This window comes from Fundulus heteroclitus, chromosome 4, assembly GCF_011125445.2.
Source record: "Fundulus heteroclitus isolate FHET01 chromosome 4, MU-UCD_Fhet_4.1, whole genome shotgun sequence".
Classification (NCBI taxonomy): Eukaryota; Metazoa; Chordata; class Actinopteri; order Cyprinodontiformes; family Fundulidae; genus Fundulus; species Fundulus heteroclitus.
Window position 1 is genome coordinate 38,950,886 of NC_046364.1, and position 15,874 is coordinate 38,966,759.

The following is a 15,874-nucleotide window of genomic DNA, read 5'->3' on the forward strand; positions in this document are numbered from 1 at the left end:
CACACAGCCAAAAGTACCAATAACTGGTTAAGTGATCATAGGAACACTGTTCTTGGTTCTCCAGCCTGTTCTCCTGACCATAAGTCCACAGAGAATGTGGAGTATTGCTGAGAAGATACACCAGACCCCTCAGATGAGCTGAAAGGTGATATTAAAAGGAACCTGAGCTTCTTTAATACCTCAGGGGGACCAGGGCTGCTCTCCTCTATGCCCGGCTGGACTGATGCAGTAATTCATGCAAAAAGAGCCCTGGTCAAGCATTTGGTGCGTTTATGGGACGGTATACAGACTTTTCATTAGGCCGTTCTCAATTGAAAATCCATTGTTAATTAGTCCAATGAAATACAATTGAGACAAACTTCATTTCGGGTTTTAATTAACTTTGTATTATTGAGAAAACTTCAAAATTCAAGGAGAATCCATTTTATTAGGCTTCACCTGACTAATCAGGTTGAATTTGGGATTTCTGTGAATCAATTAAAATTGTGTTAAAATCTCTGATGCTCCTGAGTTTATGTCTGAGAAGAAAAAGCTCCACAGTGACTGCCTGTTATTACCCAACTATGTAGACTTTAAGAGATGAAACACCAACCTCTCAAACTTTATAAAACACTGAATATAAAAACGAAATTCCAACATTTATTCATAAAAATACAATCATTTGTAGAAGACAAGTAAACATTTCTTGAAAAATCTGAGAAATAGTTGTACAGCTGCATGTGTTTTATCTTTTACACATGACATGTTTTAGTTTAACTTGAGTCTATATTTCATCCGGTCTTTGTTGCTCATTCGGCTTCCTGGTTCAGCAGCTGATGGGAGTAGACGACATCTTCAAAGTGGTATTTCTCTGTCAGAGCCATGATGGAGTCGTAGCATCTCATTCTACTGAGAACCTTCAGTTCTTCAACCACAGCGGACCTACAGCAGAGTTTGGATAAGCTCATCAGTAGGGAGGATTTACATCGGCCCTTATATAAAAGGTGCTGTTGTGTTACCTGGTGCTTGGATCTTCATGAGGCTCCTGCTGTTTGCAGAGGCTGTGAACCGTCTGAACAATGTTGTTCCTGAAGTTCTGCAGCTGAGGCAGACAGACGCTCTCACCTTCAAACCAAGAGGCAGGTAGGCAGCCTGCGATCTGAAGAGGAAAGAGAATGATGTCAAAAACAGATCCCGGGGCTGAGGTTACTACAATAGCTCTATAATTACCATTCTGTGTGCAGAAACCTCACTGCTGGACAGCGTCTGACTACACAGGCTGATCATCAGGTATCGGTTCAGCAGTTTGTCTAACATCAACTCTTTCAAAATGGAGTCAGGAAGCAGCAAATCCCACTTTCCCATATTCCCCAGCAGCTAACGGAGACACAATATAACCTCGATTAGCAAAAAAAAAAAAACATCGCCTGGAAACATTTAAAAGGTACCAACATGGTAAAGCTGAGACATATTTGATGACAGTTTTACCTTTATGGCTGCCCAGAACTGTTTATCCCTGAAGAGGCGCTGAGGAGACGATCTGACCTCCAAAAGCCTGGACGGAAAAACCAACAGCAAGCAGAACATTAAACATTGATTTAATTGAGCTGACCACAATTAAAAAACAAACTTAAAATGAGTCATTGATAAGAAATTCAATCTAATCAGTGGATTCTGTAACCGTCGGCAGACATGAAAGATGGATGAATCTAATATACTGACTTTTTTGGATACAAGGGGATAAAGACATCCTCATCTACGTAGCTCCTGAGCCTACGAACCACTGCGTCTATGAATCCCTGTAGGAGAAAGAAATACACAGAGCAGACAGTTTATCTGATCACTTATACTGACACTGTTTTTATCCACTGAGCTATATAATACACTGGAGTGCTGATTTTGCCGAAAAACTGAAGTCACTGGCCGCCATCTTGCTACTCCCTACTCTCACAGAATCCCACAGGATTTGGTTGCAACAACAAGCAGTTTTCTGGCTGAGTGAAAACGTTTTACAGGTAATTCTACAGTCAGTGGATGTACTAACACTATCAACTACTAGGAAATTAGGTGCTGAAATATTTTACATGTTATTCATATTAAATATATATATGTATATATAAGTATGTGTATATGTATATATGTATATATATGTATACACATATGTAAATATATGTTTTTGTATATTGTTATTTATATATTTATAAATGTTAAACATATATATTTAAATGAATAGAATGCAAAATATTTCAGCACATGACTTTCTCAGTACTTGATATTTTTAGAACATAACATAAAACTATATGGCATTTGACATTTTAAAAGTCTTAAGCCCCCCCTGAAAATGAGAAAATCCTCGTTATTCGATGCTGTAGCGCACATATTTCCCTAGTTACTGGGTGGAAATAGGGAGTACCAATATGGCGGCTGGTGGCTTCACAGCGACTCGTTCAAACAGACGGTGATTAGCACTCCAGTGTATTATATAGCTCAGTGGTTTTATCCTGTAAATATAACTAAAGAGGGACTGCTCACACTACAGCCACCTTTATTGGCCTTACCTTAACAGGTTTACTCTGCTCCCCATCAAAGATGGCGTAATCTTCCCTCAGCCTGTGGCAGACAGCAGACAGGCAGGCCGATTGTTGCTGGGACAAAGGATCCCACACCAGCTCCACGTAGCCTACGCAGAAAAACACATTATTCCCTTTACACGACTGACAAAACATACAGAAACGGGCTTCTTGGGTAGCCCTGCAGGTAAAGATAGTAACATGCGTAATCTAACACGCCTGCGCAGTGGGCAGCACTGTTTCCCTGCAGTCTGAATCCCTGTCTGGGTCTTTCTACATGTTCTACATGTGAGTATGTGTATGGATGGCAGCCTTTTCCCCGTTGCCATCAGACTGTTGAACTGCTGAACTATAAACTGGACTCTGCACCACATTTCCACATTTGCTCGCATTTCTGCACAAATGCCTTCTTGCACCATCATTTTTGCACATACAAATGGTTTAAATATTCACCTGTACACTGTGATCGCACATTGTTTCTTTCTCCTGCATTGTTTACATTTCAAATGTTTACTTTTTAATCACTGCTGCACATTATACTGTAATTTACAAGCTGTATGCACCGCAATTTGGTTCTGTATGCACTCTGTGCATACAAAATGACAAATAAAGTTGTCTAAGTCTGTTTGCTCCGTGTGTCTGAGTTGCTCTGACCAGGATGTACCCCCCCGCATCTCGCCTAATAACTGCAGGAGATTTCAAAGATGCCATCGTACCATGAAAGGTCTCCACCGTAAAGACACAATATTCTTTTCCACATTAGTCAGTCATCCTGTTGTATTCCAGACACTTCTGGGGTGTTTGTTGCTAAAAAAAGAAAACTCTTGGTCTCATGTGACCGACCAGTAGTTCCAGTTCAAGTCCAGAAGAATTCAGCAAAATCCACATGTGGGTGCTGGTAGGTCAGAAAGGGCCTTTTTTTCTGGCATCCCTACAGAAAACCTGTTTGGTTGTAGATAGCAGCTAATGTTGGATCGGCTTTAAAAGGCATCTATTAAAGCAATAAAAGCTTTGGTTACATTTAATTGGAATTACAAGGGGTACCAGTAGTGCTAAAAGCTATTCTTTTTTTAAAACATATTTTCCACAATTACATACAGTCAAAGGTTGGATTTTTCTCACACGTTTTGCCATAAAAATCTTTATTTGTTGCTGCCAGCAAATTTGTCACAATATGTACATATAAGTGCTGTAAAACGGGCAACATTAAAATTAGAAAAGACGGGACTTTTTATTCTAAAAATCCCATTTCTCCACAATTTCTTTGTAATAGTATGAAAGCACAGGTTGGGCTTTTCTCTTTAAAAAAATATTACGGTCAAGTGGACGCATTCTAAATGCAATTAAACGGCAATAAATGTGTATTATTGTTCTAGGATTAAAGGACTGATGTCTCAGCAGGATCTGGAAAAACTAATCCATGCGTTTATTTTTAGTAGAATTGATTACTGCAACGGTGTTTTCACAGGTCTTCCTAAAAAGTGGATCAGACAGCTGCAGCTGATCCAGAACGCTGCTGCCCGCGTCCTCACTAAGACTAAGAAAGTAGAGCACATAACCCCAGTTCTAAAGTCCTTACACTGGCTCCCTGTATCTCAGAGAATAGACTTTAAAATACTTCTGTTAGTCTATAAATCCCTGAATGGCTTAGCTCCTAAATACATCACAGACTTGTTATCGGTGTATCAACCCTCCAGACCACTCAGGTCTTCTGACTCCAGCCTGCTCTGCATGCCTAGAACCAGAACCAAACATGGAGAAGCAGCATTTAGTTCCTATGCTCCGCTTATCTGGAACAAACTTCCAGAAAACTGTAAAGATGCGGAAAGCCTTAGTTCCTTTAAATCAAGGTTAAAAACACATTTGTTTAAAATTGCCTTTAACTGTTCTGGTTAACTGAATCACCACTTTTTTGTTCTATTTTCTATCTATATTTTATTCCTACTTGCTTTTATTCTGTTTTATTTTGCTATATTTTAATCATGTAAAGCACTTTGCATTGTCTTTGTACTGAATTGTGCTATATAAATAAATTTGCCTTGCCTTGCCTTCTGAGGAACGTGCTGATAGAAGAATTGTGTTCCTGAAGCAAACAGAGTTAAAACTATTAATCGCTTTTATCCAGGAAATGTTTGAGGCATTCTGAGCAAAAGGTTTGGTGCATTCTTCCCTTAAACTGGTTACTGTGATTTGATTACGCACACTCAGTGGAAACTAGAGCAAAATAAAATGAATTTGTAAAGATGAAGGCCTCTGGAAGCCCGCCTCTAAATTCCTTTAGTTTCTGACCTTCATGGATAAAACCCGAGGCGGCGTGAAGTATGGAGAAAAATAAAAAAGAAAACTCCAAAGACTGCGTGGTAAACCGTGCTTAATGTTGAAATGAAGCGTGGCCAACGAGCACACAGACAAGAACTTCTTTCACAGCAAGGCTACAGCTCCCAGCAGCCATCAGTTCACCCCTGACAGGCCGCCAAATGTCAGCGCTTTAATGTGCAGACGTGTTGGGAAAAGTGGGAGTGAATGAAGAGTGTGTGACATTTACTGGTCATTTTGGGAAGAAGGGTCTTTTCTATGACATTAGAGAGCGTCTGTCTGTCCGTGTGCTCCAGCTCCTCGTGGCCGTGGCCGTGGCAGAACGTCTCCACCGCCGTGAACCATGGGAGGTTCTCGAACTCTCCGGCGGCGTCCTGCGACACAAACACACGCGCAGAGGACATGACGGACACCTCGACGCGTCCGGACGAGCCGCTACGCTTCAAGGCACGCACACTCACTTTCAACGGGCTCCACGTCAGCAGCTGGTGCCGAATGATGGGGTTCAGCAACTTGGGCAGACAGAGGGAGATGTAGGCGTTGTGGTAGGAGTCCGGGTAGGACCGCCGCCATTCCTCAAACCGGGACAGGATCTTCCTGACGTCGAAGAAGTCGTCTTGGACGTCAGCGAACACGGCCTGAGACCTGGACTGGATGTCAGCTGGGGAGAGAGCGCAGGTGAGACGATCTCCGTCAGGTGAATAGTCAAGTTTTTTTTTTTTTTTTTAAAAGGAGAAGGAAGGAAGAAGCTAGTCAGTAAATAATAATCATCTTTATTTTTCACTGCTACTTTTGTCCTGTGAATAAGCCATCCCTTAGGGAGCAGCTGGCTGCCCCAGAGCATTCTGGGGCATTTTTCACCTGTTCGTTTCTGCAGCTGCTCGTCTTCTTCTGCATCTTCGGGTAAATCACAGTCTTTCTCTGGATTAACAGCAGAGTCCCCCTCACTGCAGTTCACACACACAAAATGACTTTACTTTTCAGGCATTTCACAAGATTTTCAGCACAACATAAAAGGTTAAGACAAAATAAAAGGTAATTTTAAATTGCACTCACCACTGAACATCGGTTCCTTGTGCTGGGCTGCCAGTCTGCTCACCTGCGTTATCTACAAGGAACACGGAGTTAACTTAAATGATCCTGACGCACAGCGTATGTTTGGCCGTGTTACACAGGGCGACCACTCACAGCTGAGCTGCTGCAGGCGGTCAGCCTCCTCTTTGATCCCGCTCCGTCTCTGAGCCAACAGCGCCTCCGTCTGGTCAGACAGCAGGGTGTGCATTTCCAGCTCCAAGGCGTTGATTTCAACAACCTAAAGCCGACAAATTGGTGTCAGAAGCTTACAGCTCAAAATACGTTAATTGAAAATGAACAATGTATTTAAAAACAATCAATAGTAGATTCAATGGAGCGTCAAGCAGCCTATTTCAAATAGTGCATTTTGTGAGTGATGCATATAATTTTTTTCTAATCAGGTCATTTGATTTATGTAACGGCTATAAGGAGATGATTTGGTAAAGTCTGACCTTCTCTTGCAGACAATCGACCAGATTGTGGACGTAGAAGATCATTGTCCTGTAAAAGCTGAGCTGACCCTCGGAGGAACTTTCCTCTAGCAGCTCCAACGAGCTTTTGGCGTTCTCAGCGTCACCTGCCATCCTCCTCAGCTCTGCCTGCCGCGCTCTGTACACCTCCTTCAGGGACTCCAATCTGGAGACAGAAAGCAGATAATAAACGACGAAGGGAAAAAAAAACCACACATCTCCCATGTTAGGCGAAAGGAAAACACCATCACACCTTAAGATAATGCACCAGTCCGGAAAAGGAACGTCAGAAATAATGGAAACTTGAATATTTCAGAAGTTTCTCTTTACATTTCATCTGTAACTTGATGGTAAGCCCTTTAAAAATCGATAAGGGTTGAAAGAAGCAACTTACTCGTCATAATCAGTGTGCTTTTAATATCTTTGCGTTATTTCTAAAAGGTATCTACAAGCATGTTTCAGATGTATCGAAACTTAAACTCTGACCTCGTTTTAAACTGGGCTGGTGACCGATATCCAAGTAAACCAACATTTTAAACGAAATGCCCCAAAACTGCAACAATTTTCTGTTTGAAAGTCCTTTTTATTGCCAGAAAAAGTCCAAGTTTTCTGCCTCTGCAGCACAGAGTAACACAGTGTAATTTTCCAGCCCCCCACCCCCAGTTGCTGCATACTTCTAGTGAGCAGTGGGATATTTTGACCCAAGGGTATTATTCCCTGCCCATTTCAGACAATTATTTAGATTTTATATACCTGAAATGCCATTTTAGATCAGTTTTGTTGCATTCTAACTTCAGTTCAGAAAAGCACTTTCACTAATTTAGTTGAACTAGTCCGTGAAAACTGCAGTTTTGAACGGGAATGCTGCTACTTGCAGTTTTGCGTGGGTATTTTAAAGCAGCTCTCGCTCGTCACTGAAGGTTCGAAGGGATTGTTGTTGTTGTTGTACGGCGTGATAATAGTGCAGGTGATGCATCTGAGTGGGAAAACTCACTTTCCAGTGATCCTTTTCTTCACCATTGACACAGAAACAGGAGGAAGGGTCTTTGGGATCTTTTTATGTCTTCCTCTGACTGGCCTGCTGCTGCTGCTGTAGCTGCTGGACTCGCTGCCAGATGGGCTCTGAGAAGGAAAAAAATATCTTCAGCTACATTGAGGTTTTATGGAGAAATAAGACATTTTGCAATTGCTAATGGCCAAACTTGAACAGAAAAGAGAGGAGCACAATTATACATTGGACAGAAGAAAAGAAAGAGACAAATATGAATAAAGAGCAGACAATGAAGTAAAAAAAAGTCTTAGTTCTTGTTTTGTTTTTTTACCTGTTCCCCTGGCCGTCTCTTGACTCCCTTTCCAATTTGTGTCTGTTCCCAAAGTTCCTGCTCCTCCTCATCGGTGCCTGACAGGCTGCCATCACTTCCTCCTTTATTATTACACCAAAATCAGAAATCAGAAAACATTGCATCTATTTCTTTATTTACTTGTACCTCTGAACAAATGTCTATCTTTTATTTTATCTACTGATGCCCATGGTTGTTAGTATCTCTGGCTGCTCAATCAGAATAACAAATTCTTGCTTCAATCTATGGGTTCATCTTTTCCTGCATGTAGTACCTAGTTTCTCTGCAATCCTCTCCCTGATGCTCTTCATCCGAGGGGCGAACTCAATTCTTCTCTCGTGGTCATCTGGCTCATCATCTTCATCGTTTTCAACTCCGTCTTCCTCGTCGCCTCTGCTGTAGCGATCGGGGGTGCTGCCGGCAGAGCTGCGGCCATCTCTACCCAGCGGTATGAACTCCTTCTGGGCTCGGGCGGCACGGCGCTGCCTCCTGGCCGCGTGTATCTCCTCAGCTTTATGGATAACAACTGTGTAGCAAGCAGCAAATCAAACAGACGCGTTAGACCCCGCACTTTCTCTGTCACAACATCCTTTGACGCATGCGTACAAAACACATGAACACATACTTGGTTTGGAAGCAGAGCAGCTGGAGTCAGAGTTGGAGCTATTTGTGGGAGATCTAGCACTGTCACGGCCATCATTGTCACTGTTGATATCATCATCCTCATCCTCGCTGGTTTCCTCATCACCATGCTGAGAATACGGTGAAGCCTCACTATCATTAGATCTGGGGGAAAGAGATGATGGGGCACCTCCACCTCCAGAGCCTGGAAGTAAGAAGAAAACATGAAGTTTATTCAACACACGTGGATTAGACATACTGAAATGCCGGAAAGAGGAGAAGAGACTGTTTAATTATTGACATTTGCAGGCCGCATAATAACAGGAAAATATGATATTACTGCTGAATATTAGGATGCTTTACTGATTTTAAGACTTAAGACCGCAATTTATTGTCGTTCAGATTCACATCATCAAACGCATATCTGGACAAGATTTCGCTGCGATGACTCAGGAATAGTGCAGAAACAAAAAAGGCAACAATTTTTTTGTACATTAAAAAAAAATGCAACAAATCTAGCCTTAAAGAAGTAGAAAAGAAAAACTTGTCTAAAAAAAAAGATAGTGTCAAAAATACCAAGAACTGTAAGCATACTGTATATTACACATAGTGACAGTATTGTCTATATTGCATATAGAAAGACAGCAGTGTTGCACGCGAACAACAAACTAGGTGGGTGAATGGTGGAGAAGGGGTAGACGGTGTGGGGGGGAGGGGGCAGGAGCAGGCTGCAGCACATTCCTCATCCGCCACCGGAAGTGCATCCACTGCTGATCTCTCTTCGGCAGTTTCTTTCCATCATTAAAATATTTACACAATTCTATCTGCACTTTAGGATAACAATAAGTAAAATCTGGAATTTTTAAACTTTGTAATGCATGGACCCTAAAATTTAAATAGCCTTCGAGATATTCCAGCCCTTTGTGACTAAGCTGTTGCAGCTATAATGTGACGAACTTAAAGAGAACCCTGATTAAAAATACCACTGCACCAAAGTACTACCACAAAAAATAAAAACTTAAAAATGTTTAAAAAAAATGCCCAACACATTCCTATTGCTTTTATATAAAAACATAAAAGCAACAATTATTTCTACAGTTATTACAGTTGTAATAACTGTTATAACATTGATTTCTTACTTTTTAACTGTGATCTCTGTCAGCGATGGTCGATATTCCTTCAGTATTCTCATCCAATGTGGGGTTTTTTAAACTTTTACAAACTGCTAAATTTGTCTTGCTTTTAAGTAAGGAAATGTGTAAGTAGCTTCCGTTTAACCAGCTGACTGTTGAAACAGGTGGGGCAGGGGCATGACATTACAGCTACGTTCAGCAGCAACTTAAAACCTTGGATAACAGTAACTGGCCCATTCCTAAATGCAGTTAAACAATAATAATCATCATCAATGTGTGAACTCTCTCACACAGCTTCTTCAACGACGCACATCTATAAAAAAAAGCAGAATATGGCTAGACGCTACGTACCAAAAATAATAGATATTTTCAGGCTGAATGCCGACATTGGCCATCCCAATATAAACAGTTTAGTCTCATCTTATATCTCTTCTTTTTTTTTTTATCTTGATACATTGCCCATCCTTAAAACAGAATATAGCAAAACCAGATTAATTTGGATCTGGACTGAGATCATTTAAAGGTTGTGTGCATTTACAGAAACCAGGAGTCAGAAAAAAAAAAAAATGAAAATCACACGATTTTGATGAAAGTACCTTTGCTGGGGCTCGTCTTGGTGGGCAGAGCCTCCTTCTTCCTGACTTGAAAGACCACAGCTTTATCAGAGGACCTCTTCAGTTTAAAAGTTGATTCTTCTGCTGCTGCAACAACAAGAAGACACCAAATAAATTTCAGATAACATCCTGAGCATTGAACGTGTGCCTTTCAGTTCTAAGCCAACTTCTAAAACCCATAGAATCGTTACGAATGGGTGTGAGGATCTTACTGAGCAGCTGAAAGATGCCAGAACTGAAAATAAAATCACAACCCTTAAACTTAAACACAAAGTGACTCTGATAAAGACCCAGAAGGTGTCAAAACATTAGTCTTTCCACGAGGTTTGCACAGTAAGGCCGAGAACTGATCTGCGAGCTCCGGTCCCTTTATATAGCAACAAGTCACGTCTCTATCACTTTATTTTGGATCTATCTATTATAGATATAGATAGATATTTATATTATTTTTGTGTGGAATGTTATATATATATATATATATATATATATATATATATGACATGTCTTTGAAAACTGACCCTGAACATCACCCTGACACCACTGTCATAGTGAAACACGGCAGTGGCAGCCACATGCGGTGGAAAAACATTTCTTTAGCAGACGGAGGTAAACGACGGACACCGCTGGAAGAGAACCTGTTAGCACCTGCAAAAGCCTTGAGATATAGGCCAATACAACCAGAGATACAAGGCTATGGCATAAATCAACGCATATTCATGTGTTAAAATGGCCTAGTCAAAGTCAAAACCTAAATCCAACTGAGAATCCCTGGCAAGACCTGAAAATTGATGTTCACATAGCCTCTCCATCTATGCTGAGCTATTTTGCAGATAGTAATGGATTTATATATAAGTCCCTGGAGCTGGTGAAGACATGCCCCCCAACAGGTGGGTCTACATCAGTCATACGCTGCTTTGGGTTTACCTGTTACATAAGAACCCAACAAAATGCGATTTGCCTTTGTAACGTGACACAGTTTAAGGCATGTTAATATTTTTACAACTGAGTAAAGGTGAATCTCACGTTCCCTTTGCTTGTCGTTGCAGTGACGTTTGCTTTCAATTGTCGACGGAAAACATTTCGTTTAATTTACCACAATTTACCACGTTTACCTTCTTTATCGTCTGTGAAGCTCAGGACGGAGCTCTTCGTCTTCTTGGTCCCATCTTTGTCCCCTTCTGCTCCGTCCTCCGTCACCTCCAGCGTCTCGGCCGCGGCTTCTCCATCGCTGCTCTCCGCCTTCGGAGGCGTCGCTTCCCGCTTGGAGCTGCAGGAGATGCCGCGGCTCGGTGCCGCTTTGGGGGGCTTGGTTACCACCGGAAGGGCCTCCTCGGGTTCATCTCGTCCGCCGCCGCTCTTCTGCTGCTCCTCGTCCTCGCTGGAGCTCTGCTTTCTCTGCCGAAAGTTCCTCCGGGGCTTCTTGTTGAACATTTCCCCCTACACAGCGACCACCATCGTAAACTGCGATACGTTACTTCCGGCGTGTGCCGTAAAATGCCGCAAAGCAGTCGCAATGCACCACGGGTAGTGTAGTGAACAAATTGGATAAATGTAGAAAACAAGCGTAAACTAGCTAAAACTTTCAAGGAAAACGATTTTATGGTTTATTAAAGTTTCTCATATTAATTTCAGTTTGAAAAATATGTCATAAAAAGCCGGTCCTAGAATATATGGGGCCCTGAGCACATTTTGATTTGGTTGAGCCTCATCAGCCTTCATAGCACCTGTAAAACGTATTTCAAATTTTCCAAGACAGATGTTTGCATACTGTGTGTATACCACGTTGCATCTCCTATTTTGTTTACGATTTTTACTTTTCTTTCATAAATACACATAGCTCTTTTCCAGTTATTTTGCATCACAATGTGTTCATTTTCTGGTGAATTTTCATCACCCTGCCTCTGTATTTATTTTGTCAACTGCGTCTGCAGTTTGTCATAGTCAACCTCCATATTGTGCGTTTTCTTTGCCTGTTTATTGTAATATATTGATCTATTTACTTAGAGTTTTCGTCAAGTTGGACCTCAGTTTAGTTAGGTTGTCACCCAGTAAATGTTTTGGAACAGACTTGGGTTCTTGTTTGATAAATCGCTGCTTTTTACAAAGTTGATTTGACGGCTTGTGTTTTTTTTTTCTTCGCTATTCTGTTTTATTTATTTATTTTTAATTGCGATATATTCTGCTTTTGTCTTTTGAAGCTCTGTGGAAGGAACGTTAACACAGATTGAAAGGTCATAGCCAACAAAGCCACCCTGAGGTATGAGCTAGTAAAAACACTGCTAAGAGTCTCCGGGCCTGGAAGGGACTCCTGACAGATCTTTAATTCTGTAGCATAAATTATTAAAAATTTAGATTTAAAATCAAATTTGCTGAGCATGAATCTGCTTTGAAATATACTCAGACACTTTCTCAATCTTACATTGTAAGAGGCTGTTTTAAAATAAAAAAATCTTGGACGTTTTGAAATAATTGCAGTTTCATCTAAATGTTTCATCTAACATTTAATACTTTGATATTCTTATCAACTGTTGATTTATTGCTATGGTTGGAGCGTACTCATTTGCGCTTCTTGTATCCGTGCTGGGGCCATATTGTCGTACACTATAACTGTTTGCAGAGAAATCTACTGAATACATCAAAACAACTTGGCCGTCCATATATAAATAAATACATGCCTATCAACACAATCTACTGTGTGGTCGCTATTTTATATTGGCTATTTTATATTGCCAAGTGACTGATCACATTATCATATTTTAAGAATTTATTTGTTGCATAAAAAAGTTTGCACAATAAAAAACATGTGTTTTCAAAAGGTATCATTTGGGAAATTTGGTTTAATCTGTCATTCATATTCTGTCAAAAATGTACAAATAATGAACATAAAACAGCTTTTTAGGCAGCTCCTCAGCTATTTTTTGTATTTTATTATTTTGTTTACTGATCATGTTTGTATTGGTCTTTGTTCTGTTATTGTTAAAAAAAGTTTTAAAAATACATAGCTTAAAAGATGCTTTGGTAATTGCTATGTAATCAAATTAAAGTTAATTTATTTAAATGATTAATTAAGTTACTTATGAATATTAAAATGTCTGTAGCCCGCAGTTTCGGGTAATGTGATTAATCCTTAAAAAAAATTAGAAGTAAATTCAGGTAAATCCTCCTGTGACACGAGAGGAAGTGATTGCCCTTTACTGCGCTGCTCCCTCCTCCGTCTCCCCCCACGTCCCGTCGGCTTCCCCGCGTGTCCATCTGTGGAGCTGGAGCTCCTATCCCTCCCTTTCTCCTCCCACCGCCGACGGTCGGACGTTAACCGAGCCCCCGCAGCCTCCGGTGAGAGCGCTCGACTCGTCGTCGTCGTCAGCAGCCATGTTGTTGGTGTGACACACGGAGCTGTCAGCAACAGGTTCCCCCAGAGTTCACCAGCCTGGGCAGAAAAAACTTAACACCCCCCTCCTTTTAGCTGCGGACCGTAAACTTCACGGCGTGTCCGAGAAAAGCGTCCAGAAGTGTTGGGGGATATTTTTTTCCCCCTGTTTTTTTTTATTTTATTTGGGCGGCTCGGAAGTTGGTGACCGTGGGAGAGAAAGGTACGTAAACCAAACCGCTTACCCGAGCGCAACTTTGATGCTAGCTTTGTACAAAAAAAACAACAACAACATTACGCTGACTTTTCTTTTTTAGCCTGTATCTCTACTTTTAGCTTTGACTAATGCCGGTGTGTTTGCTTGCGTTGCTACTTTTGATTCCGGGGAAAGGTGTGCGTCGGTGGGAGAGGGTGATGGAGCCCCAAACACAGGACCGGGGGGGCAGCGGTTAGGTTGGGTTAGCTAGCCGCGTCCTGCGCTCCCCAGCCCGACGCCTTCGTGGACGTTTAATTGGTGCTTCGGTGTGAATGGGTCTGCACCACCAGGCCTCGTTGCTGGAAAGTTTGCCGAGGCGGATTTGCCGGAAAAGTCTCCTGAAATTCCTCTCGGTCGAAACGGGTTGAGCAGGTTGCAGTTCTCGGTGGCTGGTGACAAGTGATCAGGGAATGTGACTCTATCGGTTCATCGGACGCGCAAGGAGAGGCTGGAGGATCGTCGGAGGCTCCGGGCACAGGGGACGTCTGTAACCGAGTGACTGTGCAGGTTTGGCTCTGCGGTGTCCAGTCAAAAAGCCAGGAGAGGGTGAGCACCGTCCCTATGATGTCGGTAAAACATTCACAAAGACCTGTATGTTGGAGGCCAAGATCAGACCCTTTGGGTGCAATGTAACTTGCAGCTTTCTAAAAGATGCATTTCTGGGTAAATAATAAAAGTTGTGAAAAGTTGTGAGCAAAAATAGCAAAAAACTATTGACTTTACACTTGGAGCTATGAAACATTCATTTAGAGAATGGGTTTTAGTGTTATAGTGGGTGTAATTGTCCCTTATTTAGCCAAGAGGTCACGTTAATTAACATTAAATAGGGCTGAATGTTATCAGCTGAAAATGTAAATGTGGTAATATTGTTTAAAAGTTGGGTTTGATCCAAAGGATGCCCACTCATTTGTCACCCGTTGGTTTCATTTTTTTCTAAGCTCTGTGTGTGTTTTTAGCTGAGTGGTCACTAAAAACTCTCTATCAGGTGTCACTTCCTTCCTTCCTTCGTTTGTTCGTTCCATCCGTCTGTCCATCCAGGTTCTAGTTTCTCCAGGTTCATACGCACGACCGCTCAAAAGCTTTCACCAAAAAACATGTCGTGTTTTGGGGTTTTTTTCCAAGAAAACTCATCATTTATCATTCACTTCATTTGTAAAATTAATAGAAAATATAGTCGAGACATTGACAATGTTAGAAGTAATGATTTATTCCTGAAATAATTTTCTCCTTCAACAAAGAATCCTCTGTTTTCTGCAGTTACACCCTTATGTACCTTTGGCACTCTAGCTGTCAGTTTCTGGAGGTAATCTGAGGAAATGTCACTCCATGCTTCCTGACTCTCCTCCCACAAGTTGGATTTGCTTGATGGGCAATTCTTTGGGTGCATTCATACCAGTCCCTAGTAGTCCGCTTTAATCTTTATTTACTCAGACAGCTTGGTTCAACCCGGGTCCGCCTCAAAACTTAGGTCCCAGCTTGGCTGAACTGAACTCTGGAGCGGTTCAAATGCACATGGGAATGCCAAGGGACCCAGGGTCACTCCAAAAGCAGGAATTGGACTACAGCGCAGTTTAATCCTGGTAAATACAATTGTAATTGAGCTATAATACTGATGAAGTACATCATATATTGTAAATACCTTGCTCGACTTCAGATCTGTGTAAGCGTGACGTCAGTTCAATAAAGCCGTATGCGCCCCTGCTCGCGTGCCGCCGCCTCATACGGAGTTGTCTCACTCGGCCTGTGTAAAATATAACAATCTCTGTGGTCCTCTGCTTTATCCTCTGCCAATTCTGAGCCCATTGTTGAATTGTGCATGTCTGGCACCCTTGCCAAAGACAGCGTGGCAATAACACGGCTGTTGCAATTCGTTTACATTTTCCCGGTAAAGGAAGTTGTGCTGTGTTGCTGACCAACCTCTTGGCCTGACCGCCACCACAGCACCACCACAGGCGAGGCGTTGAACAGGTTGGTCGAAAGGTTTGGTTTGTTTGACAAAGTGCAGCGTTAAACCAAACTGTACCAGCTGAAAATGTGCAATTTGGTCACCAATCGAACCGAGTCTACCGGACTATAGGGTGTTTAGCCTGGCCATAACACGGTATATCAGTACAGAAAGCTGCCGGTGGAGCCC

The 15,874-nt window shown here is 41.8% G+C and overlaps 2 protein-coding genes across 4 annotated transcripts in view; one reads left to right on the forward strand and one right to left on the reverse strand.

Moving 5' to 3' along the window:
- Window positions 1-619: 619 nt before the first annotated feature.
- On the reverse strand, window positions 620-11,603 carry gcfc2 (GC-rich sequence DNA-binding factor 2). Of its 2 annotated transcripts, none has more exons than XM_012881538.3 (18): window positions 11,230-11,603; window positions 10,100-10,201; window positions 8,375-8,575; window positions 8,024-8,275; window positions 7,732-7,832; window positions 7,404-7,531; window positions 6,392-6,575; window positions 6,054-6,177; window positions 5,922-5,973; window positions 5,727-5,812; window positions 5,327-5,526; window positions 5,095-5,239; window positions 2,538-2,659; window positions 1,702-1,778; window positions 1,468-1,534; window positions 1,210-1,356; window positions 999-1,138; window positions 620-921 (listed from the first exon to the last, which is right to left on the reverse strand). In XM_012881538.3, exons 1-18 carry the CDS (start codon window positions 11,546-11,548, stop codon window positions 789-791), a joined length of 2,580 nt encoding a protein of 859 aa, XP_012736992.2. In that variant the 5' UTR covers window positions 11,549-11,603; the 3' UTR covers window positions 620-788. The 2 variants fall into 2 exon arrangements, with proteins under 2 accessions (XP_012736992.2, XP_021163745.2); XM_021308070.2 differs by having other exon boundaries at window positions 10,100-10,204.
- A 1,738-nt stretch (window positions 11,604-13,341) lies between these two features.
- itsn2b (intersectin 2b) overlaps window positions 13,342-15,874 on the forward strand; it is a 53,563-nt gene continuing 51,030 nt past the window's right edge. Inside the window, exon 1 of one of the 2 annotated variants that reach the window (XM_036136529.1) lies at window positions 13,342-13,707. The gene's annotated coding sequence lies outside the window, so the exon portion shown is untranslated. Of the gene's footprint in view, window positions 13,708-13,871; window positions 14,287-15,874 lie in introns of those variants that run through there. The other variant, XM_036136530.1, reaches the window with a different exon arrangement.